Raw genomic sequence first — 25,316 nt, forward strand, 5'->3', positions numbered from 1 at the left:
AACCACTCCTGCTGTGAATGGTTTTTTTTTACTTAGATCTACTCCAAATTCCTCTTGCTGCAACTTGTGACTGTCATTGTGCAACTCCGACAACACCCAGCCCCATCTTGTCCTTAGTCCCCATGTAGGTAGTAAAAGAGGAATTACATTCCTTCTTGTTCTTCTCCAGGCCTTTGCTTGTGCATTAAGCACCCTTATCCCCTAACTGTTGTAATGGCCCTCCACTCCAGTTGCTCCAGTACCTCAACATCTCCCTGGTACAAAGGAGTCTGGATGTGGATTCAGCAGGGTGAAGCCAGTTCCCTTGACCCGCCGGTCACCTTTTAGCTCATATTGCCCAGCACGCAGGGATCATGTTCTCCACATGGCACACCTTCCACTGCTCACTAACACAGCTAACTCATTTTCCTCTGATCCACATCCGGTGGTACAATTTACCTGTATTTGGGCCAAAAAACAGGTGGGAGGCTCTGTTACATAGTTTACTCCCAAGTTTACATTCACCCTGCCTCTGCTCAGGAGAGGTTTATGAAGCAGAAAGGTTTCATCCGAGCCTTGACAAAGCGTGGAAACAGTATGCGCTCATGCCTCAAGCAGAGAAAAGCATTGAGAAGCATTCTGGACAGTGTGCCAGAGACTTTTAAAATATGCAAATTTACCAGTGTAAATCTTACTAGTCATTCTACTAAAAAGTTGCTTTAAAACCCTTAGTACATGTTGACTGCCAATTACATCTCATTCCTTTAGTAAATATAGAATTAAGGCACTTTCTCCCTGAAATAAGTAAAACTTCTAATTGTGCTTATTTAAGTAATTTGGCTTCCTAACTCTCCCAGCGGGCTGTGGTTTGGTACTCGCTCCCTGGCACAGCCCACTTTGTATCATTTCCAAATACGCTGCCCCCTTCTAAAGACCTAAAAGACGTGTCCCCATGGTGTGGTGCTATAGGAGCTGTCACTTGGTGCAGAGACACAAACATATGCTTGAGAAACAGTAGTGAGGCAACAAGCAAGAGGCACGTCATATTTTGTCAGCAGGAATGTTATGAAATAGCCACAAGAAAACTCAACCATATTGTTCTAATTTACGATAGACTAGATAGGGTCTTATTTTGGAGAATGAAAACGTAATCTATCCCAGTCTGTCTTTCCCCACCACCCCTTTCAAATAGCAGTTTGCACTGCCATCAAATTAAATTAACAGCTACAACCAGATTTCCAACCAGGATGTTACTAGGATTTAGCCCTCCTATATTTACATACACTTAAAAAAAAAATTGTGGTGATGGGATGAAGATCAAAATATTGCCCAGAATCCTTTTAACATAGAGGACAGGGAAAAGAGAAAAGGGATTTCTTTATGATTTAAGAAGAGTAAGTGTGAAATATGAACAATCAAAATAATGGTATTTGAGAAGTGACAGCAGATGTGTCAATCCATATTTTTATGCTTCAAATTCTCCCATTTCATTTAAGTGTCATCTTACCCCAGAGTCTGACAGCACTGTATAAAGAAACAATTGCACATCTTCTAAAAACAGAAGATGGTGAGATCTCTTCAACAGCTTGCCCAAAGATCCTATTGTGCCTAAACTCTTTATGGGTTTATTCAATAAATTAAAATAAATACCTCCTATGGGAAGAAAAACACATAACAGAATGAAAAACATTTCCTGTAGGAGGAATATTTTTAGACTTTTAGAGAGAAAAGCAAATGAAAACTGAACACAGCACTGCCAACTGGTTTTTCACCACGTTACTCTCAGTAGGGTGCAACTCAACTGAAATTACCCTTTGGAGAAAAAACTAAAAAGTTAGTGCTCAGAAACCATCTTGCCGTATTACAACAGCGGCAGAAAACAAAGGGATAAAGTAAATAAAACCTGAAAATAGAAATGGAAAATTTGTATTAGTCTTCCTCTTGCAACATCAGCTAGAGATGTTCAGCAGAGGTACAGTTCCACCACTGAAAAGCAAATCTAGGAAGCCAGTCCTTTTGAGAAGCCTAACTCCAAGAGAGTGCAAAAGTAATCTTAACTGCACTGAAAAACCCCAAAAGGAATCAGCCTGTAACATGCCTTGCACTTTCCTGAAAACCAGTCTGTCCATTTGTAAGAACAAAAGTACTCATTAAAATTTAACTTGGACAATCCAAATAATAGGTTACAGCTACAGTAAAGCAGCTGTTTTTTCATATGAATTTCAGGTGATGAAAGCAAGAAGACACATATCTTCCTTTTTAACACCTGGCATGGATGATAACTGAAGATACACAAAACAAGGAGAACTAGAAATGGATAAACGACAAGCCCAAACTAAAAGAGTTCAAGTGTGTGGAACAGGACTTAGAAAACAACAGGGGAGAGAAAAGAAAAGCAAGTTCTCAGCAGCCACCAGGAGAGTTTCTGCATTGGACTGAGTAATCACATGAATCCACACTAAGTGCAATGCTCAAAAATCTTTTTGACCTTACACAAAGAGTCCTCACGGATAAACACCATAAGTCAGAAGGTCTTTTCTTTGAGAGGACACAAAAATGATGAAATAGGAAGATCCAGAAAAGACAGTTCTGGTTTCACAACTTGGGATGCTGATGCAAGCTCTTCCCATAGCCAGGACTGTGAGGATGATGACCCAGGGATGACAGCTTTAGGGTGGGAAACTAATGTTTGTTTTTACAAGCCAGAGACACAGTACCTAACCTACTTAGGTCCAAAAACACGGACATGTGGTACCCAGCATCTGGTTCCAGTATAACAATGTGGCGAGCGTCAAGCACTGGAAGCTCATCAAATCCTTCAAAAACACTCTCAACTCTCCCAGGGATTTAATAATTCTTAGTTGACAACTGGAGTGGAAAAAACATGTAGCTTGAAATAGCCAGTCTGTACACATCTAGGAAAAACTAAAACTCAACCAGAAAACCTCACTGATATGTATTATTGATACAGGATAAGAACAGATTAAAAAATAATGGAAATTATTTTGAACAAGCAAGCACAACTTAAACATTTGTAAAAAATAATAGATACAAAAGTTTTAAAGAGAGGTGAAGAAAGTAAAATTCCTAGAGCTAAACAGTGACTCAAGGCTTTGCTTCCTTCTCAATACCCTGGTTTGATTAGTAGTCTTCACCAGCCAAAAGGAAAGCACATGTTTGAGTACTCTGTTGAAGTCTGAAAGCTCAGTACCTTACAAAATTGGATGAGTTGCAATGTCAAATTCCAGTGAAGTCTGAACCTTGCACTCATCTCCTTATTGCTCCCCTTCCAGCTTCCATAAGCTGAATGGAATATTTGGCCTCTTCTCCCACAATCCAGACACCTGGTTCAGTTAACAACCAGTGTAACACAGAATGTACGAAAGATATATTTTAAAACATTAGCTTAATTTCAGTGACCCTTATGCTCTCAAACACTATGACACATAGCCAGAGAATCAAATATGAACAGCATTATATCATGTTTAAAGAGACTAAGATAGGATTGCCATTTTAACTTTCATTTTTAGTATGTTTTTACATTAAGATTTCAAGTCTGCAACTCTGACACTGATACGATCTAATTACTATTGTGTCAGGAGTGTTCAGCCATACTTGCACAGAACTCCCTGTTGGTTTCACTTATGATATTTACATCTAGAAGCAAAAAAAAAAAAATCACTCCAAAACAGGCTTAATATCAACACACTTCTACAGCCACAGCACCGCAGAAGAGCGAAAAGAGACTTCTGAAATGTTCTCCACCTGCAAACTGTCACAGCTGCAGTTCTTGTCACACAAGAGAGTCTGCAAAACTAAATGTGCTGCAACTCCATCATGAAGTCAAGACAGCAGTCTGGGTTGTGGATATTTTAGAGGCTGCTCAAAATTACTTTTCAGTCTCATTTCTATTATTTTCACAAGTTCCTTTCCCATTACTTAAGCAATGCCCACTTGGGGAATTCTGTCTGTCCTAGCTGTCAACCCTCATATTTTCATCCAATGTCTTCAGACGTAATTTAGTTGGGGATGGGAAGAGTGCATATGCCAAAATCAGAAATGTTGAATATATTTAGTTACTTTTAATGGCATTCCTCCCATAAGAGACCCACAACATTTCTGCCCACCAGATTCTGCAGTTATACAACTCTTACAGCATTAAACGAGACAGACTTAGGCTGAAACTAATTGTGTGTCAATTCAGTGGTAAATACCAACACACAGTTTTTTACTTTAAAAAAAATACAAAAATATTCCGAAATACAGTTCTCACACATCTCATTAAAAAGTCCCCCTGAAAGTGAAAAATGCAAATTAGCAATACTGGGGACAGGGGAATATCCAGTTTTTTTAATGCTTGGAGGAAGACAAAGGTGACAAAAAGCCATTTAAACATGCTAGATCTTCATTTTTCTTCCAGGACAGTTAATCAGAGCTCTGCAAGGGAATATGTTCTAACCTCTCTTCTATTCACATAGCAAAATCTCTGGGTTAGGTATCAAGGTGTTTAAGGATAACAGACACTGTGCTCACACCTAATGTCCAACATGAACCTCCACAAATGCAGCTTGAGGCTGCTTCCTCTTGTCCTGTCACAAGCTGCCTGGCAGAAGAGACTGACCCCTACCTTGCTACAAGGAAACAGAGACTCAGACATCACGTTCCAAATGGATTTAAACTCTTAAAGTATCAAGCAAGTGAATTTATCAAAACTGCCCTCCCTCACCTATCCACTGAAAGCCGTGTTGCGAGCATTCACTAATTTGGATGGCCACGCTGTAAAATAATTTGGTTAAACTAATGTTCTGATAGTGCAAATTAGCAACTTCAACATCCTTGTAGCTAGTCACAGCTTGGCCAGCCAGCAGCGCAGGAGACACCTGGACAACTCCTATCTTCTCCCCCAGCACCTGGTGAGGAAGCAGGGCAACCTTCCCTCCCACACTATAGAGAACTTACCCAGCTGTGCTCAACAGAAAGCAGTCCTGGGTGAGTGAGCAGGTCAGTAGCAGGCTGTCAGGAGGAGGAAGAGGTGAGGAAGGACTGAGCAAATCACATGCAGCAACCCGATTTCACTGAGAAGCAAACTGCAAACTAAGGATGCTGCCTCCTGCTTCCCAGGGGCCAGGCACACAGGTGGAAAGGCTGCAGATATTATGCTATTATTAGTTTAAAGCATCAGTTGGATATGGTTATATTGAATTAGTCAGTAACACAGAGAGTATGGCAGCAAAATAATCAGGCCATTTAAGTGTGTAGATTTGGTTTATCATAACAAATAGATTACGCCAATACAGTCACATGATTTGCCATATTTTTTATACAAATGCTGTGGCTTTCCATTACCCTCTTTAGAACAGAAAAGTAAGTAGAAGAATTAACATAACTTGAGAATTTACACAGATTCATTTTGAGCTATTCTGGACTTTTCAACCAGCAAACATATTTCCATCAGTCACTACAAAACACGTGCATCCTTAACCTGTACAGGACCACTCACATACATCAGTATAAACGTATGACTAAATTTTGGCAGAATCAAGGCATTAAGGTATCTCTAGATATTTTTACCATCTGTTCCCATGATATTAAGTTTACTTAGAGAGTCACTTAAACATAAGAGACACTTAATGAAAGCATAGTAAGACAATTTTTTAAGTGAACGTGAATTTTCTTTAAGGAAAATGGCTTAAAAGGACAGCTGAGATCAGGTGGGAATGGAGGATGAATGCTTTTTTCCCTTCTCAAAAATCCCCCTTGGCTTTGCACCGCTGAAACCACTGGAAATGTTGTCACTGATTTCCACATGTACAGGAAAAGGTTTTTTTATTTAAGCAGCTTATACATGAGCAGATATTAAAAAGGTGAAAGAATGCTTGTCAGCAGAGGAAAGCTCTACCAAAAATAACCTTTAGAGATGTAAAATATTCTTGCAAAACAAACTACATGTCGATAAAGAGCCAAATTACTGGTGCGGCATGTAGTGAGAGGCACATCTGTCACATGTTGCTTCACATTCAAAAATCTCTGGATCCAAGAATACAAGCCTAACACATTTAGGTGTGACCTGCTGCTGAAAATGGAAATCCCCTGCGCACTCTGACATTCCATTAAAAATTATTTATGAATGGTGGCACAAACTGAGCGACAATCTTTCTCTCCCTAGGCCAATAGATAGGCTTGTGTTATAAAATGCTTAAGTCAAAGAACTACAATTAAAAAAAGGTAAAATAAACAATCCATTATTCTCCTGGCCTCATATCAAAGCTATTACAAACATTTTGGCCTCATATACAGAAACTGCAGATCAGTAGGACAGACATCCTTTAAAACCTGACTAGAGTTGTGCCAGGTGCATCTACCCCTGCAGCCTCAAGGCACTGGCTGTCCCAGGGCAGGATTCACAGAGCACAGGCTGTAAATCCCATTTTCACCTCATCCCTCTAGATGCCACTACACAGATCCTCCTTGGGACAGAAGCAGGAGGTCCTGCTCAGAAGTTATAATTTTGAGGGGGTTCTGAAGAGGAAGTCTCCATGGCATTTTTACTTCTCTTTACTGCTTTAGAGATTAAGGTATTGTGGAAGAAAATAATTCCCACATATATATCCTAGCACACAAACCTGTTGCTTGCACAGTGGTTCTAGAGAAATATTTTCTAAAAAGTGAAGTTATACTGAGGCGCATTGGAATGAAGGTAAAGAAAACAGATTTTGCAGTGAGCATTCTTTTATTCCCAGCTAATAGGATGGGAATTTTTAAGTACACCAACCAAAATTTTCTATGTACTTTTTCATTTGGAAGTCATCTATTCCATTGTCTTTTACAGCCAAGTAAAATTACCATTGCAATGTATTTCATTTTCTAAGTTGAAAAAAATAGAACTATAGATTTCCTACTGAGAATGAAATAATTTGAATACTGGGACCTTTTAAAATTAAAATATTATAAATAGTTATTTCCTTTTCCCCCAATAAAATGTGGTTTTTTCACCTCCTCAAGCATACTTGATTTGCCATAGCCAGGATAACACTCCAGAGACTAAAAAATCCTTCACTTTCTAAAAACTGAACAAGAGCTTTTCCAGTAAAGACTACATGGGAAAGAAAAAACAAATATTTATAAATAAATAAAGGAATATTAATGATGTCTTTGCTGAATAACTAAATTAATATTTGTATAACGTCTCAACAATAGCAAGTCTGAAACTAGCAGGTATCTGACTGTATGACAACACCAATTCACAGTGATGAAATCAACGCACTGAGGGAGCCAGGATTCAGGTGCAGCACACCCTGCTCCTACCTGGCAGCCCCACCACTGTGACTGCTGGGACAGTGACAGCGATGACACTTGTGCCCAACCGAGGGCTCATGGAAAGGGGTGGCCCAGTCACCTGCCCCGCTCGGACAAGGGGACACAACAGAGATGGGGATACTCGCTTGTCCTGACAGCATTGAGCTCAAACCTTGCCAAAATTGTTCTCTCACAACAAAATCACCTGTTGAGGTTATTTTTTTTTTCTAATGTAAAGATGATTTTTTTTTTAAACTACACCCATACATACGTCTCAGTTACTCGAAAAATCAGGCCCCACCCATAGCAAAGGTGCCTTCAAAACACAAAACCACACTTTGTTAAACACCCATTCTTAATTGTATGAAAGATACTCAGGTTCAAATGCCACATAAACAACAATTTGTTAGAGAACATTAACATCATGTGACACTGTACTGAATCAAATGTAACTATAAATTATATCACTATACTGCATTAGAGTTATTAGTAATATAATACACCCATCCCAAAAGAGGTTTGGCTATTTAAAAATGCTAAATTCACGCCAAATTAAGAAAAAAACCAATACTTTTAAATTTGCCATCAAGGATGTGCTGTGCCGTGTGGTGTTACGACATACATATCTGATAAAAATGCCCCAAGTGTCCACCGGCTTCACACAGATTCAGTGAAAGCAGGGAGACCCATTTAGATTTACAGATCAGAGACCATGCTATGAGTCTTGGACTCAGTAAGGAAACCCTGCACAGGAAATCTTAAGTACCTTGCACTTTTTGATGTACCTTATCAAATCACACGTGGATAAGCAGCAAACTTATCCCTCATTAGTGTGACCACCTACCGTCTTACCGTCCACTGAAGATTTTTTGCCACTGATGCTGCAATTCCCACAAAGTTCTTTGAAATAATGAATTTTTAACTATCTTAAAACTCAAGCATCAAGATGAAATACTGCTTAGAGTAACTTCTGACCACAAGACTTAACAATCCATTTTTTAAAACGGCAAAAATCTTCACCACCTCTTTAAACATTAGCCAGCATCTTGCCTGAGGTCACCACCCATAGGTTGACACTCCCATCCCAACTCGCAGACACTGACAACTTTTATACTCCAAGCAAACAGGAGGATATAGGAGCTCATGCAGGGTGAGAGGCAGCATTTGCCCTTAAAAACATTTTGTGCCATCATCGTGCCTAGTTTGATCACAGATCACTGTGTAAGGTAACAATTTTTCAAGGGTTTCCGCATCCCACTGGAACAATGGGGTTGTCTTACTGCTGGTTATTACTGGCTATTTATAATGCATACATCTTTGGAAATGGAGAAAAAAAGGAAAAGGTTGCCCTCTGATCCCAGTGCTCCAGGAGGCACTACTAAACAGTTAAGCGGGAAACCTCATCAACACCAACAGGATGGAGAATTTCTTAGAACAAAACAAAATTATTCTTCTACTGCTACAAAGGGCTCTGCATAACCAACTCACCGAGCAATTGCTACCAAGAAACAATGCCACATTCTTTGAATACATTCATCCACATGGTATGGTATCTGCAGCCCAACATCGATGACATCCAAGTTAAACGAATACATATTTGCATTGCAGAGTTGGATTTGTCTTGGAATACAACCGCTCCTCATGTGGTTTTGACACATGTGCGTTGTCAAATAAATCACAGCTCACTGGGTGCGCACAGTAAAAATAATTTGTCTATCTTGTTAGAAACCATCACATACTTCAGTTTAAGAGGTGTGAAACTGGGAGGGGAAGGCTTTACAGGCCTGGGACAACTACGCATGGAGCCCGTCGAGGGAACCTCAAACACCTGACCCTTCACGGCCGCAGATGACGGCTCCCGGCACTCATACCCACGGCAGTCTCGACGGCCCCACCGCGCCGTGTCCCCACCCCCGGGCGGGCGCTGGTGGCTCCCGGGGCGCCGCCGGGTGAGGCGGGGAGCGGAGCCGAGGGCGGTGCGGCGGGTGCCCGTCCCCGGGGGCGGGCGTGCCTACCTCGGATTTCCACACGACGTAGGCGGCGGGGCGAGGCTCGGGCGGCGAGGGCTGCCCCTTCCTCTGCTGCAGCCAGCGCCGGGGCGAGGAGAAGATGCTGTTAGCGGGGCCGCTCAGCGCCAGGGCCGAGGGGGTGCGCGCCAGGAAGGGCAGCTCGCAGCCCGGGCTCCGCTTCCCCCGAAGGGTCTCCTCGTCGAAGACCGCGCTACCCGGCGGCGACCGCTCCAGCGGGGTGCTGGGGGTGGAGAAGGAGGCGCCGTGGGGCGGCGGGGCGCCCCGGAGACCGCGGCGCTCCCCCGGGGGGCTGCCGGCCCCCCGCGCCCGTGGCGCCCGCCCCTCGCCGTCCTCCCGCCCGCTGCCGATGATGGCGGGGTCGAGGCTGCGCGTCTGGCGGAGCCTCCGCTTGGAGAGGCTCTTGGCGGCGGCGGGGGCGGCAGCGGCCGGGGAGGAGCAGGAGAAGACGCTGCTCAGCAGGCTCTGCGCCGACATCGCGGCGGGCGCTGCCCCGGGCACGCCGGGGCGGTCGGGGGTCCCGCCTGGGCTCTCGCTGCCTCTAACTCCAGCTCCCGGCGCGCAGGGGCTCTGGGGGCGGCCCCTCCGCCCGAACTCAGCCCCCGGCGGCGCGGCCCGACGGCGGCACCGCGGGGCTCATGGCGGCGTCCGGCTCTGGGGCTGCTCCGGGGCTGCCGCCGCCGCGGTCACTTTGCTGAGAGAGAGAGGGAGGGAAACGGGGAAAAAAAAAAAAAAAGTTACGAGAGAAAAGGGGAGGGGAGACGGCAGCAGCGGAGCTTTTATCTGGGCTCGCCGCAGGCTGCCAGAGTCACTCCCCCCTCGGCCGTGATGCGCACGGGAGCCCGGGCCGCCCACCCCGCACAGGCACCCGTCGGGTCCGGGGGTGGCCGGACCCGTCTGCGCCCCCCGGGGCTGGGAGAGCTCGTCCCGGTGCCGCCCGCACCTCGGTGCTTCCGCCGGCTGCCCACGCCTGGGCTCCGGGTCCCGGCGCTGCCGCACCGGCACGGGCTGGTTCTGTTTTGGGGAGGGAGCGAGTAGCGACGGACGGCTGTTCTGCGGAGCGATCGTTCCCGAGGCGCAGCCTGGGAAAGGGCCGGTCTGACCTTTCTGAGCCCAGCGCCGCGTCCCCTTCCCGTCTAGGCTGAAGGACATGGGACCTGGTCTGTGTCGGAGAGAGCTGAGGACTTTAGGAAGAACTCCCAGCAATAGGCAGGGTGCTCGCAGTGTCCAACACACGGGACGGAACCTTCAGCGGAGCTCGACTAGTAATTATCTTCTGACCCATGTGTCTCTTTCCATCCCTGCCAAAACACTTACTCTGAGGGCACGTGGACCTGAGTCCCACAGGCAGCATGGGTCACTCAAGACCTGTACATCTTCTGCTGAGTATCTCATGGCAGCAGAAAAAGGGAGTGTGACCAGTGAAGCTGAGCCTCCTCAGGAGAAGTGACTGAACATGCTTGATCTCCCATTGAGGCTTTTTCTGCTCGCTCTCTCCAAGCATAGGCAAGGAAACTTTTATCAAAAAAAAAAAGAAAAAACAACAGAACAAACTTGGAAAAGGCAAAACTGTAAAGTAATGAAGAAATAGAATGCACACAGAGGAACAATACCATGCAGCACCATGAAGGTAGCCAGACAGCTCCTTCCTTACCTGCAGTGAGGGAAACAGTCCCTCAGACTCCCCATAGACTTTGACTCTTGCCCCAACTCCAAATGGAATATTACAGTCCTCCCCTCACTGGAAGCAGTTCAACAGCAATGCTTCTCAGGTTCTTTCTGGGCCCCACACACCATCATTTACTTAGTGTTTCAACTTTATTAAGTAATCATTAGCTTCATGGGTGGGTTCAGTTCAGTTGCTCTTTTGTCAGTGAAGTCTACAGCCGTTACAACTTTCGAGATGGAAAGCAAAACACAAAACCAAATCCTGCTTTTCTTCCACACCTATACTTTTATTTACAGAAGGAGTGGAAGATGCCTAAGGACAGATTAGCTAAAAACTCCTGTGCAAGTCTTGAATCTCCCATCTCGGACAAACTCACTGTTAAGACTACTGACTCCATGGGGCCTAAGCATCCTTCTTTTTGACTTGGAAAACCCACCAGCTCCATAGTGTCCCCAAAAGTGTTGCAGACAACTCTTAGAAAATTTCCTTAGAAAAAGGCTATTTTGAAAATAAAAGTTCTTGAGCACAATAAAAGGGTTATTATTTTCTCCTCATTCTGTGTTTTCTCCTCAAACCTTAGTGCAGCGTTGTGTTGTTCTCCCTGACATCCTGGAGCCTGTGCAGTTAAGTTTTCTGTGGCAGTGCTTTCTGGTTTAATCAATGGAGGGAGTAGACAGTTCTCTTCTGTGTGGTGCTGTTTAAACTTCATAAAGAGCAGCAGAACAAGAGCCCATCCACTTTCAAAGGAAGGTGTTCTGATTTTAGGTAATGTTTACAAATGGGATTATTTTTTTTTCTTTTTGTCTGCAAAGTAGCTTTTCCCCCTTGTTTTAATAAACTGTGCTATTGCCTAATTCCAAGTTCCTCCACAGTTAAGGTTGCAGCTGTTTCTGTTTAAAGCTTCATTTTGCCTCCTCATTAATGCCTTAAATAAGTCTCATACTTGAGACTAAGAAGAAGGTCTGAAGCATAAAACAATAATCCGTGTTTGTTTCTGCAGTTCTGTGCCCATGGTAGCAATTTGGTTGAAATGACACATCTGCAGTACAACTATACAGATGTGTGGCTCCAAGTACTCGCTTTTTTGACCTCTACAAACCTATCATTGGACCATAAAGGAACAAGAAGACATAGGGAAAAAGGCAGAGAGGGAAATTCAGAGTTGTAAGGAGCTCATCACATGAGGAGTAGAGAGGACAATCACATCTACATCCAAAATCCACCAAAAACTGTTTATGCCATTCCCTGTGAGGTGCATTGCCCACTTTGCAGTGCTGATATTCTTGGGCACAGCCAGCTGCCAGTGGGCAAACATCCAAGTGCCAGCTCGGATCCTTACACACTGCACACGCAGACTGTGAAAGGAGTCTGAAACAATCAGGTAAGTGCATAGTTAGGAGCATACATCAGTTTACGAGTAACTACTCTAAATGAGGTGGGAGCAAAGCATTCTTATTTCCACCTGCTTCAGACCAGGCATTACTACTGCACAGATGGTTTTCTTCATGAAAGCCCCCATGAAAAATTATAGCTTTCATGAGGCACAGACCTGGAGCATCACAGCTGCAATTCAAAGAGTAAATGCAGCATATGTACAGAGATGCTTTGTGTAGACAACTTCACTACCTGCCTTAGCTGCTGTCTGCATATTTCAGGAGAAATTGCAATAAAAGCACTTACTGATTATTTTCAAAGTTTCTGTTCATTATCACTGCAGTATTATGCATTATTATGAACTGCATTATTGTGAGACCTGGCAGCACCACCCTGCAACTCAGGGGCTCTAGTGGGCATGGTACAAGCATAGGACAAAAAGACAGTACTAGTCCCCAAACTTGAATGGTAACCTCCAGGCACAAAATACCAGCTGTGCAGCCATATCTGCAGAGGAATAGTGAGACAGTACTAATTGATCTCATATTGGTTGTCAACCCTTCTTTCCCTTACAAAGCAAAGCTGTTCGTGTGACACATGTCTTTGCAACCATAAGTTGGCAATAGCAGTCGAGGAACTGAAAGACTCAGCATGGATTTACCAAGGGTAAATCATATGTAACCAATCTGATCACCTGCCTTGGTCCATGGATGATGGGAGAGCAGTGGATAGGAGGCTTTTGGCACAATCTCCGACAGCTTCCTTATTGAGACAGAGAGAAAAACTGATTGGATCACAGTGATTAATGGTTCATACTCTACAGGGAAGCTGGTTACAAGTGCAGTTCTTCGTAAGTCTGTATTGATTTGTGTCCTGTTTTATACTCATATCAATAGCCCGGAGGAGGACTCAGAATGAACTTTCATCCAGTTTGTGGACAACATCAAATTAAAGCGTACAGTCAACCTGCTCCAGGGAAGGGCTGCCATTCAGAGGGGTTAGACAGGCCAGTTGAATGTGAGAACAGGGATCTTTTGAAAGTCAGTGAGGACAAGTGCACTTGGTGTGGACTTACTTCTGCATTTCTATGGGCTGGGAGCAGCTCTGATGGGAAGGAGCTCAGGTGCTCTGATGGTCAATAGGCCAAACATGAGGGAGCAGGAAGCCCTTTCAGGGATGAAGGCTAAAAGAATCCTGGGCTGCATCAACAGAAATGTAGTCAATAGACCGAGGGATGTGATTATTTGCTTTCACACAGCATTCAACAGACCTCATCTGGAACAGTCTAGTTTATGTGACTGCAATTAAGGAAGACTTTGACAAACTTCAGCTTGGAGGGCCACCAAGACAGTTGGGAGGTGGAACATTTGCCCTGTGAGGATATGCTAGGAAAGCTAGCTGGACTTGTTCAGCCTGGAGAAAGGGAAACCTAGTAACAGCCTTCCAGTTCCTACAAGGGGCTTATCAAAAAAGTGGAGCCAGGCTCTGTACTGAAATTCAGAGTGAGTGGATGACAGACAGTAGTCAAAAATGGACAGAGAACTTCATGTAAGGAAAAAAAAGTCACTGAGGATTATTAAGCACTGGAATAGGTTGTGGAATCCCCATCATTGGTGGTGTTCAAGACCTGACTGAACAAGGCACTGAACAACCTTGTCTTAGTTTAGTTTTTACTCTGCTGTGAGCAGGAGGTTGGACTAGAGACCTCTGGAGGTTCCCTCCAACTTGAACAACTCTCTGGTTCTAACCAAATATTAATTTTGGACTAAAGTCAAGAAAACCTTAACCTTCAGAAAATTTCAGAGAGATATATAAATGCCTATCACCTGACTTAATAGCATGCCTGATGCATGGGCAAGTTTTAGAGAAGTTATGGTCTTAGAGTTATTTTAACAATCTGGTTTTATTAATGCCCTAGTACAGTGAAATTAGAAGGAGATACTGCCACCTGCTTTGGTTGAACTTTAAAAAACAATTCCTTAAGAAAATAAGAGTGTATTCATCTCAAGAATTAAACAGAGTCTGTTCAGACTTCTGAACAAATCACTGAAAACAAGGGTGAATCAGAAACCAGGACTATTTTGTTTTCTTATTATTTCTTTAGAATTTATTAAACATTAAAAAAAATCCCAAAGCCACCCTTTTACCTTACTTTTTTCTTAGGGAAGGATTTCTAACTTTGTCATTCCTGAGATTTGATTTTTTGGACAGAAACACTTTTATCTAAAATCTTTAGTTTTTCCATTAAGATGAAATATCTGCTACATTTTTTACAGAACTTTTGTCTGTATTGCAGTGGAATTGATCTACAGACATTTCAGCACAGCATTCAAGACTGATTCTCCAAAAGAGAGAGCCCTACAGAAGTGTTTGTGGAAGCAGCTGGGGAGTGGGTGCATAAGTCCACACAAGGAGCCAGCGCCCTTCTTTGGTTCCAGTGGTGTTTGACCTTCACCCAGATGGTAACCACATAGTGTGATGGCCTGGTCCTGTTTCTACAAAGACTACCATGTGTTTTGACAGTGACCTCAGTAAGACGTAGATGGCTGTGTGGTAGAAAGTGTTTGGATATGACTAGGAAGGAAATTCCCCACAGGGCTGCATCTCCCATGAAGTCCTCCCCTGTTTCTTACCCGGCATGCGACTCTGCAGGTCAGTCACTGAGACACCCTGAGGAGTCTGGGCAAGTGTTTGCCCAAATTGGCTACTCAATGCTTAGGTAAGACAGCTGAATCTATGTGATAGCACACAGGAAAAAAAAATAAAATTCTATAATGAGAAAAATATACTTATTTATACTGGAAGGGAAAAGTGATGGAATGCTGTAACTCCTTGAAACATTTGCTCTACTGAAGCAGTAATAATGAAAACAGGGACTGCTATTGTGCATCTACAATACAGTAGCATATATATTAGTGTATAGTATATACAAATACATATAGTTTACATGAATAATGTATATTTATATATATATAGCATTCATATATATACACTATATAGTTTGGGGGTTTATTTTTTTAGAGAGAGTATTATGTGCTCTGTGGTTAGACCATGGTGCTAAGAACACCAAAATCGCGGGTTCAATCCCCTTACGAGCCATTCACTTCAGAGTTGGAGTCCATGATCCTCGTGGGTGCTTCCAACTCAGAATACTCCGTGAAATCCGTGGAAGTCAGGCATTTCAGCGCCCAGCGGGACAAACCCCTGGAACACCGCGGGCAGTGCCGAACCACGGGGGGCGGGGCCGGGGCGGGGGCGGGGATTCGGTGTCAGGCCCCGCCGCGGCCCCGCCCCCGCCGCGCGCGCCGCCCGGAGCCGCCGCGCCGATGCCACGTGGGAGGCGGCGGAGCCGCCGCCGCCGCCGGGCCGGACCCGCGGCCCCGCTGACGCTGGGGACGGCGCTCGCCGGCCGCCGGGAGGAGGGGAGGTCGCGGAGCCCCCGGGACCGCGCCGGCATCGCCGAGACCCGATGGGTGCTCGGCGCGGTGGCGCCCGGCTCGCGGCTCGGCCTCCCGGGCCTAGAGGCGCTGGCGGCGGCGGCCGGGCCTAGAGGCGGCTCCCCGCCCTGGGCGGCGCCCTCGCTGCTGCAGGTGCCGGCGGCGGCCCAGCCGGCCCCGCGGCGGGACGGCAGCGACCTGCCCGCGGGTGCGCCCGCCGCCCTGGCCGTGCTGCGCCTCCAGCCCGGCGCCGAGGGCTCGGCGCGGGCGGCGGCGGGGGCCGCGCCGCGCCTGCGGACCGTCTACGTGAACCCGCGGTGGCTGGAGCGCCAGGCCGCGCTGGGGGCGGCGGCGGCGGCCGCCAGCCCCTGCGCCGAGGCGGCGGCAGCGGCGGCAGCGGCGAGCGGCGCGGCCGCGGGCCCAGCCACGGGCCCGGCTGGGGGCCCGGCGCCGGCAGCGGCGCCGGCGGCGGCGGCGGCGGGGCAGGGCGAGGCGGCGGCGGAGGCGCCGGCCACCCCCTACGTGGGGCTGCGGCGGCCGCTGGGCTACAAGCTGGCCAAGGCCACCAAGGAGCGGATCTGGCGGGGGGAGTTCATTGACCTGTTTTCCTTGCTCCACACAGAGCTGGCCCCCGAGCACGGCCCGCGCCCGGGGGACACGCTGGACCAGTGGGTCTCGGCCTTCCTGGTGTACGCCAGCGTGCTGTGCGAGAAGCACCCGGCGCGCTGCGGAGCCATGTTCAAGTACCTGGACACCATCCGCAAGCTGCACGCCACCTACGGGGGCACCTCCTGGATGAACTACGACGAGGACTTTCGGCGGCGGGCGGCCAAGAACCCCTCTCTGCCCTGGGGTGACGTCGACCTGGACCTGTGGATGAAGTGGATGGCGCCGCTCAAGTCGCTTCTCCCCAGGCACTCGCGGGCTGAGAGCGAGACACAGCCCTCGCCGGCCCCGCCGCCCCCGCCGGCGCAGAGCCCCAAGCAGGAGGAGAAAAGCCAGGTGTGATGAGCCGATGGCCGCGTGTCTCCCCGCTCCGCTGGCTGGGCATGGTGCCCCCTCGGAGGGGAAGAGGAGGAAGGGGCAGTTGGGGTGCCCGTGCCTTGGTCGGCGGCTCCAGTCTCACTTTGCTCGTGCTGGCCACCGGCAGAGATGTGGTTGTTTATGGACGCTCTGAGTAAATAACTAGCCTTTATTGCCCTGGCCACCAGAAAACAGGAACTCCATTAGTTTCCTCCCCTGATGCATAATTTCATTTTCCTGACGACATTAGAAAAAAGTTGTGGTTTTTTTTTCCTCTGAGTTGTCTTTAAAAATATAACTTTCTCATCAATACAGTTATCTGTATGTAAGACAAAGAGTACAAACTCTCCTGTTACTATGGGAGCATGTGGGTAGTTGCAGGCTGTGTGGGAGGGCAGCAAAATTAATGTGAATAAAGATAAAATTCAGTATGAATGGCCACAGCTTGCAAATGCACTGTGATTTGAAGATCAAACCTGGTTTGGGACTCGGTAGATGTAATCCACAAGTCATCGCCTGTTTTGTGGGAAAAGATCAGTGTGATTAGGGAAAGTAAGGGAGGATTCTGTGTACTTTTTTTTGCTTTCAGTAGAGGCGACACTGAGTTGCTATAACCCAGGCAGGTCTACCCTTCCTGCCGCCTGAGGCATGACGCCGAGCTCTGCAGCTACAAAGGGCTTCCTGCCTATATTAGGGGTTGTGCTGCTTCTCTTACTCTGGTGGCTGTAGTCTGCCAAATCCCCAGTACAGAAAATGCTGAACGTTTAGTTTCAAGCCAGCTGAATGGTGGTGTAGAGATTCTGTGATACTGGCTATATTTATTTCTAATCAGATTTTTTTTTAGGACTGTAGGAAGAACCTTTGCATTCCTGTAGAATTTTTGCTAGCTTATCAGATGCTCTGCTTCCTGGGGATTGCCAGCACAGAGTGGCTATGTTGTTTGACTCTGTTAGCCTTATCTGGGGAGGGAGGATCCTTTTTCAAGGCATCTGGACGTGTTTGGTGTGTCACACCAAGTCCTGACTTTAATACCTTTTAACAGTGACTTCAGTAAGCCAACTTCTGACAAAGAAAGGGAGTAAACACCACACAGTAATGTAGATAAACCCAGGCCTATTGGCCTTGGGCCTTCTGTGGTTGATGCTCTATGTTCTTGCAACTTTTTCTGATATCTTGTTTATATTTCTCCATTCTCAAGAACAACGGCTTAGTTCTTGTTCTCCTGCAGATCTCAGTTGAGCACCAGATGGGCAATGGCTTATAGCTTTCATCTCATCTGAGACTGGACCTTCAGCTTGTCATGTTACCTGCTCTTGTAACTTCTGCAGCAGCAGCTGGTCTGTCAGTGCAGACCTTTGATCTGTTGTCTGCTGAGGCGCCAGAGGTCTTGATCCCCTTTGATTTCATGGAAGCTTCCCAACTGATTTTTAGCAGAGGCATTGATACTTTTCCCCCCAGAAAGTGTGTAAATGAAAAATGTTTAACTGAACTTACAAAATACTGAAAGTTTAATCTTTGTAAAAAGAGTAGTGCTTTAGCAGCACAATGAGAAAGTAAAAGTTTTGCAATTGTTCAGTGTGGTTTCAACCACTTTCCTATTATTAGAGCAGTTTTTAATTGGTAGCACATAGTCTCTTATAACTGCTTAAAAATGTCCTTAACTTAAATAAGGGTTTGAGCAGCTGTTAAATGTAAATAAGGCCTAGGATAAAGCACGAGTTTATCATTGGCAAGGCATCAGTAAGGAATTATTTTCTTGGAGGTGACTTCTGTGTTTCCCCAACACCTCCCCAGTGCCTTGCAAGCTCTAACTATGTTGTGTAAAACTACTTCAGTAAGATAAGATGTGACATCACACATATAGCTGATAGTCATTCCTGCAAAAGAACTGGAGAATTAAAATGGGAGAGAATAGCCTTTTATCGGCTTACAATTTTGGCCAGAACCTAAGCTTTCCCACATTCATGCTGTCAAGAGGAAGAGGAGGTGTTCTACAAAAACCTTTTCCAGATTGTTGGTTTGAACTGGTTTTGGTTCTGTAATTTCAACAGATAGCATTAGGCACCATGACTGAATTTCATTTCCCCTCTCAGTCAAAAACTGGAATTTCAGCATCATTTAGTTTAGTGACTGTATCTCTTTCTGCGTTTCCACAGATGGTTAAACAGTAAAAACAAAGTCAATGTAAGCAAAGTGTCTGTCTTCTGAAGCTATCTGTCCTTTCTAAGGCAGTGGTGGAGAGCTGTAACTTTGCTTTACATGGAAAGAATGAAGTGAGAAACCCTAGTTTTAGTTTGAGTGTGGTAGCTGGAATGTATGTAGGGTAGCTGATACTCATTCCTGCAAATTTATGTCTGTATGGATAACTTCAGACAATTCTCTTTTTTTCCCCAGACTCCATGAAAACAGAACGCCAGTTGGGATGGCAGTCAGACTAAGTGGGTGAGTTTATTTATAAAACTGACTAACTTTGGATCCTAAATATTTGCAGATTTGTTAAATACAGAATTTTTTGTTGGTGCCAACAGCCTGACTCCGTTGGTGTTTAAGTGGAGCTCTGGTATTCTAGTGCATTCTTTTACCTCTTCTTCTGTTGCGTTGCAAGCTGTGCTAGAGAAGACGTAGGAAATTCATTTTACCCAATCAGCAATTGTAACAATGGACTACAAACCTGCAGAGCAAGCCAGTTTGCTGGAAAACAGGAATTCCTGCAGCGCAGCACTTGTCACAGACTATCCAAAGAGGGCAAAGATTCAGGAAGGTGAATAAATTGAACATTGGTTGAATGAGGTCAGGAACAGTCTCCCGGAGGAGAACCCTGCCCTAAAATACTACTTTGAAAGTAAAAGCCAATTTAATGCGCAGATTAAACCTTCTCATTTGACCAAACTGTGTGCAATCCTGGATCTTTGCAGATCACAACCGGACACTTCAAAACCTTATGTATTATATTTGTTTCAAAAAAAATAAATCATAACTTGTCTTGTTACAGCTGTTACTTTGCCATTTCATTGAGAATATCTGCAACATAAATGTGTATTTGACTCAAAACAGTATCATACACTTGCTATAATAACTCAGGTTGTCAACAGAATTATTCTGTGAGGCTCAGTATCACCTCTCCATTGTTCTTTAAAAAATGCGTTAACCATTGCTGTCATCGCCAGATAGCCCAACTGTGCATTACAAAATTCTTCAACTATATTAATTGATCTAAATTACAATTCTGTTTTTATCCTTGTTAGAATACTTACAATCCTGAGCATCAGGCTACACCTTTGTAGTCTGGTGTTCATGAAAATTATGTTCACTGGTTCACGGTTTAATCGTTCTGCATCTCAGTGTTTTGTTTTCTTCTCCTTTTTCCTTGCATACTAGGGGTTATGATCAAGGTAATACTATGATCCAGTAACGCGCATGATGGTAAGGGTTTGCCTTTAGTTGTTTCAGGAAAAAGTTGCCATTATCTCCTCTTCTTTACCTTTCTTGATAGTTCCAATAATATGCGTAACATGGAGTGTTTGTAAATTGATATCAAACTGTTTGTGACTTCACCTAAATAAATTTTTATATTCAAATGCTGTTCTTAATCTTAGTGTTTTTTTCCTTCTTTGTTCTTATATTGCCACTTCCCTTTTGTTATCACTTTCTTCCATCACCTGACCTTTTACAAAATTTTTGGTTTTCAGTTTGTAAAGCACAACCAAGTTTTAACTATCAAGAGAAAACAGCCTTTGAAATTTGCTTCCAATATTTTGCATAAAGGCTTCATAATGTGACTGTAATTGTTGTAGCTTATTCATCTGCCACTTGTTTAGACAGTGATGGGTATCAGAGCTTGATCTATCTGAAAATGCAATAGCTGCTGTGCTAAAATAGCAGTATTTTAATGGTCTCCGAACTCAAACTGATTCTGCATTCAATACAGTAGAATATAGAGCATTTTTACAGATGGAATTACAAGTTTCAAAATTACTTTTAATTTTTGAGAAAAGGCTTAAGCTCAATCATCAGATCATTCATGCAAATTTTCCCTTGTTGTCTTAAGAAATCAGAACTTGGTTACTCACTGGTCTGTGCTGCGTTTGTTACTGTCGTTGCTACATAAACTACATGCCTGCTCCATCACTGCAGGCATCCCCTCCTGAGGAATTGCTGTAATAGTGGCAGGATTTGGGAGAGGGGGAGTGGGGGGAGGGATGAGCAAATACTGATCTCTTCTGTCTCCCTCATGAATTGTACAAGTGTGGGTCTTAACCTACTGACTCAGAGCAGCAAAGCAGGAACAGTTTTGGTTTTTGTGTCTTATTTGGGAGCAGCATACCCAGCTGGAGTCTGAAACACTTCCTAATGTTCTTTAATGAGTCCTGCCAAGAATTTTTTTGGGATTTTGTTACTCTCTCCAGCCTTCTTACAGTCTGGTGCTCTTCCTGGCACTCTGTCACCTCTCAGTTTCCTGGTTGCTACTGGTGCTGGGTTGGACCACCCTGTCTTTTGTGTCTGCTGTAGACAATTGCCAGAGCTCTGTCTTGCTCTCCAGTGTCAGTGGCTGCTTAAAACTTTTCTTTCTGCTTTCATAAAAAAACTTGAATTTCACATTATTGGCAGTGCTGTTTTTACAGCATATGGGACCTCCCACTTCTCCCCTTGTTTTTTTCCTTCTTCATCACTCTCTTGGAGCCACACAGTAATTTCACTGTGGTACTTGTGCATCCTTGCTTTGGGGTTTATTATTGCACGTGTGCTTTCCCCCTTATTGGTGTGCTCTAAGCTTTTGCATGAAACTTTCTTGTGCGCTAGTTTCTTGTTAAAAGTGTTGGACTTAAATGGGTTTCTTCAAATTTTAACAGTTAGTTACTGCACAGGTTTGCCTATGTCCTTGACTCCGAGTGAACCTTATCTTTACAGCTCCTGATATCCTGTCCTTGGTGAGTCAGCGTGATGGCTATTGAAAGGGTGATGCCAAATTGTACTTATTCTGTTCACCTCTGATTTATGAGTAGGTTTTTTGGTGATTAGAAGCTAAACTTGCTGTCATTTACATGATATGGCAGGCAGCATGAAGAATTTGAAGATTTTTACAAAGGTGCTGCAAAGCTTTTCACCAAGACATGGAATTTCCAGTTGGGAGTACTTGTAAAATGCGTGGAAATTGATTTGTTTGGGAGGACCAGCATCTTACGGAAAAAGAATTTTCTCTCAGTTGACTAGAATTAAGGAGCATATACTTCTGGGGAGTAATTTCAGATGAGTTTATTTTTAGGGATTTCTAGCAGGATAGGATTCTTTTTCACAGATGTGCTTTTTCATGTGCTGGATTGATACACATTGCAAAGAACAAATTAAAACCAGTGCAATGTGACTCTGAGAGCACAAAATGTGTTGCAATGTAGGATTGAGACTAAAATACACAAGTCTTTATCAGGCTGACATGCCTCGGTTGTTCAGAGTTGAGCTTCCGCAAAAGTAGACTCAAATTTCTACTTTCTAATTTCTAAATTTCTCAAATTTCCAAATTTCTACTCAAAAGTGGACTCAAGTTTCTAACTTCCACCTGTTGCAGCAGTTCAGTTTAAGGTACTTGAAGCATCTTGAAACCTCGAGGCTGTTACTACTTTTGGTCATAATGATGTGTCTTTAAAGGTAAAATGACAGCAGAATATTTTGCATGTGGGGTAGCCTGTCTCATCTGCAGTTGAGCAAAATCATTACTTCTGATCTCAGATGAGATTCTGCCAGTTATTCAATGTGACTTCAAATTTAAGCTTAAAACATCACTTTCTTATCTTCTGGTGTCTCCCATCATCTTGCCAATTTGGTAATCTTCTTTATACAAATCTGATGAGCATAGCAAACACGTTCTGAGGGCCAGCTGTGGGATCAGGCAGCACCTGACTGGCCTGTCTGCATGTACAGAGCCTTTCGCCTCTGTAGGTAGGTCTGTGATGCTCATGGTCTCACATTAAGGAAATCAGTGTCTTAAGTGTGGCTGGATGGAGTGCACACAGGAGACGACTCAGCTTCCTGCAAGGCTTGTGTGTTTTTGAGAAGCCAGTGACATTGGCAACAGTTTTTTTGCCCACTCCTCCAAAAGGCTGTTGTAACCTCTGAAGGGAGGGATGTGACTCAGTTCTAACAGCCTCGGTGTTGGTGGAAATGTTTCTCAGTGAAGTTACCAAACTTCTTTTTAGGTCATATGCTTAACATATGCTGCAACAACTGATAGTGTCTATGGAGTACTTTTGGTAGTTCTTTCTGCAAAGAGATGGTCTCTGAAAACTCAGCTGGAGAAATCACAGAGCTAGATGTTACTTTTCCCCTCTTGGTTTGGCACTCAGGTTTGTCTTTTTGCCTCTCACGAAGTTCAGCATGCACCAGCCCAGTCCAATAAAGGACATAACATTTTTATCCATAAAATCATCTGGGTCCAGCAAGTTTTTCTTCTTCCCCTGGGAACTCTCATCAAAACCAGTTGGCAACTTTGCAGTTTAGCAGTTTACTGGGCAATCAGCTAAATAGCACCGGAGATTTAAAAAGCAGGAACGTGTTTATGGTATCTTACATTTTTGTAAACTTGAAATAATTCAGTAAGTACTTACTTTTACCTTTTTTGGTGGTTTTTGCTCTTTCTTTACTGTAAAGAATGGTTTCTTTTTCATAATGTCTCAGTGCAGTGTTGCTGTGTCAATATTTCCAAGGCAGCAGGGGAATGTTTACATCCAAACAAAATCTGTTTTCTTTGAATTTTTTTATAGCAAACATTTGTGTCCATAAAATCTTTTCCATAAAACTTTTTTTTTTTCATTCTGTACAAAGTTAAACTTGGATCGCAGTTTTCAGATTTGTTTATTTTGTGAACCATGTAATATGAGCATTTTATCTGAACCTACATCAGGAGGTGTAGAAGATGCCACTTCTAATGGCAGTTTTAATGATCAGAAGTCAAGAGCGGTTGTTTAGAAACAGCTGCATTGCTTACACTGGCTTCAGATGTTATAAGCACCATTTGCATTGCTGATGTTCGAAGTGTCCATAAATTTTACCCCCCAGTTTGAGGTTACATGAAGACAGGAGTTAGTTAAAGAGTTACACAAAGGTAGCAGGCAGTAAAATGTGTTGGTGTTGGTTGGTGGGACTGCTTTGTTGATAAGCTGCAAAACAACATGGTGGCAGAGGACCTGGGTTGTGTGATCCCTGTAGATGTCCCTGACATAAACAGAGGCAAGACACGTCCTTGAAATGTGTAACATGGGCCAAGAGTTTGTTTTTGTACCTCTCCTGCCTAAACTTCCCACTTTCCACTTGGGTGTCCTGGCATGTGTCTTCCACCATACCTCCCTTGTTTCTGCTGTTGGGTTTTTTCAGTTTGTAACAGTGAAATGTCATTCATGCCAGTGTTTGGAATGAAGAAAACCCCCCGGGACATGCAAATGGTTCCCTACTGTATATAACTCTCCTATGGATGATCTATGCAGTGCTAAGGCAGATTTCTTTCTCCAATTTTTAGCTGGAGAATGACATTTAAACAAGTACTAGCAGAGGTGCTGGGATTCCAAATGTTAGCAGCTCTGGATTCTGGAGAAGAAAATAAGATCAGTTGGAGGTGGGGAAATTTCTGAGGGTGTCCTTGCTCAGGGCATGCAGGCGTGTATCTTGCTGCACTTGGTGTTACTGGGGGTAATGGACTTGAAGCAATAGGCTTCTTGAAGTGATGTGGGATTGGGAGAAGCATTTAATTTTCCTATTCTCTGTTATTTTCCTCTCTCCCTCACCAACAGTCTTTCAAGCAAGATATGCAACTTTGTTGTCAACTGCTGGATAATAGGGAAATCTCACTGCCATTACATTGGGTTGCTGGGAGAAATGAGTGAGTTTATACCTGTAAGATCATGGGGTTTTTCCAGAAGCAGCACAATAAATTTGGTGGTATTGAAGGAAAAACAGTGACTTTGAGGGTATCCAGTCTGTCCTTTGCTTTTCCATCAAGGAAGAGAAGATTTAGCTATTTAGCTTAATGCGATATTGGCCAGTGGAAAAGCCTTGGGCAGAGTATCTCAGTAAGATGTGGTACCAGAAAAGAAATTATATGTGCATTGTTACTGCTGCAGGTGCTTTGTAGGCCAATGTATGAGCAGGAAAAGGAGCCCTGGCCAGCAGGTGAAGTTGGCCAGGCTGCCTGTGATGCTGACCCACTAAGTCAGAGGGTGTTTCATGGAACTGGTTATGGACCCATGCAGCCCAAGGAGGAAACTTAGGAGAGCACTCTTCTTGTGCCTTAGCATGCTTTAAAAAAAACCCCAAAACCAAAACTCAAAAAGTACTTTCACTGTATAACTGGAACATGCAACAAATAATAACACATAAGATATAGTTGCAAATGCTTTCTGAGAGGAGAGATGTTATGCACCATTGCCTACACCATGCATTTTCTATTTTAAATATTATGTTGCATGCAAATGAAATGGAGTAAAACTGAATCTTTCAGTACAAATAAGGTAGAGAATAATACTA

The 25,316-nt window shown here is 44.3% G+C and overlaps 2 protein-coding genes across 2 annotated transcripts in view; one reads left to right on the forward strand and one right to left on the reverse strand.

Moving 5' to 3' along the window:
- The window catches only part of ARHGAP6 (Rho GTPase activating protein 6), a 314,018-nt gene extending 304,239 nt beyond the window's left edge, over window positions 1-9,779 (reverse strand). Inside the window, 1 exon segment of the mRNA XM_050331910.1 lies at window positions 9,291-9,779. Within this exon segment, the coding sequence (XP_050187867.1) occupies window positions 9,291-9,779 (489 nt within the window).
- Window positions 9,780-14,983: 5,204 nt separating this feature from the next.
- LOC126648746 (spidroin-2-like) lies at window positions 14,984-20,383 on the forward strand. The gene is made up of 4 exons (XM_050332176.1): window positions 14,984-14,997; window positions 15,494-16,784; window positions 19,200-19,247; window positions 19,334-20,383. The coding sequence occupies exons 1-3, from the start codon at window positions 14,984-14,986 to the stop codon at window positions 19,206-19,208; spliced, it is 1,314 nt and encodes a 437-aa protein (XP_050188133.1). The 3' UTR covers window positions 19,209-19,247; window positions 19,334-20,383.
- The last annotated feature ends 4,933 nt before the right edge of the window (window positions 20,384-25,316 follow it).

Source organism: Myiozetetes cayanensis, unplaced genomic scaffold (genome assembly GCF_022539395.1).
Source record: "Myiozetetes cayanensis isolate MyiCay16 unplaced genomic scaffold, myiCay2020 scf5-8, whole genome shotgun sequence".
Lineage (NCBI taxonomy): Eukaryota > Metazoa > Chordata > Aves > Passeriformes > Tyrannidae > Myiozetetes > Myiozetetes cayanensis.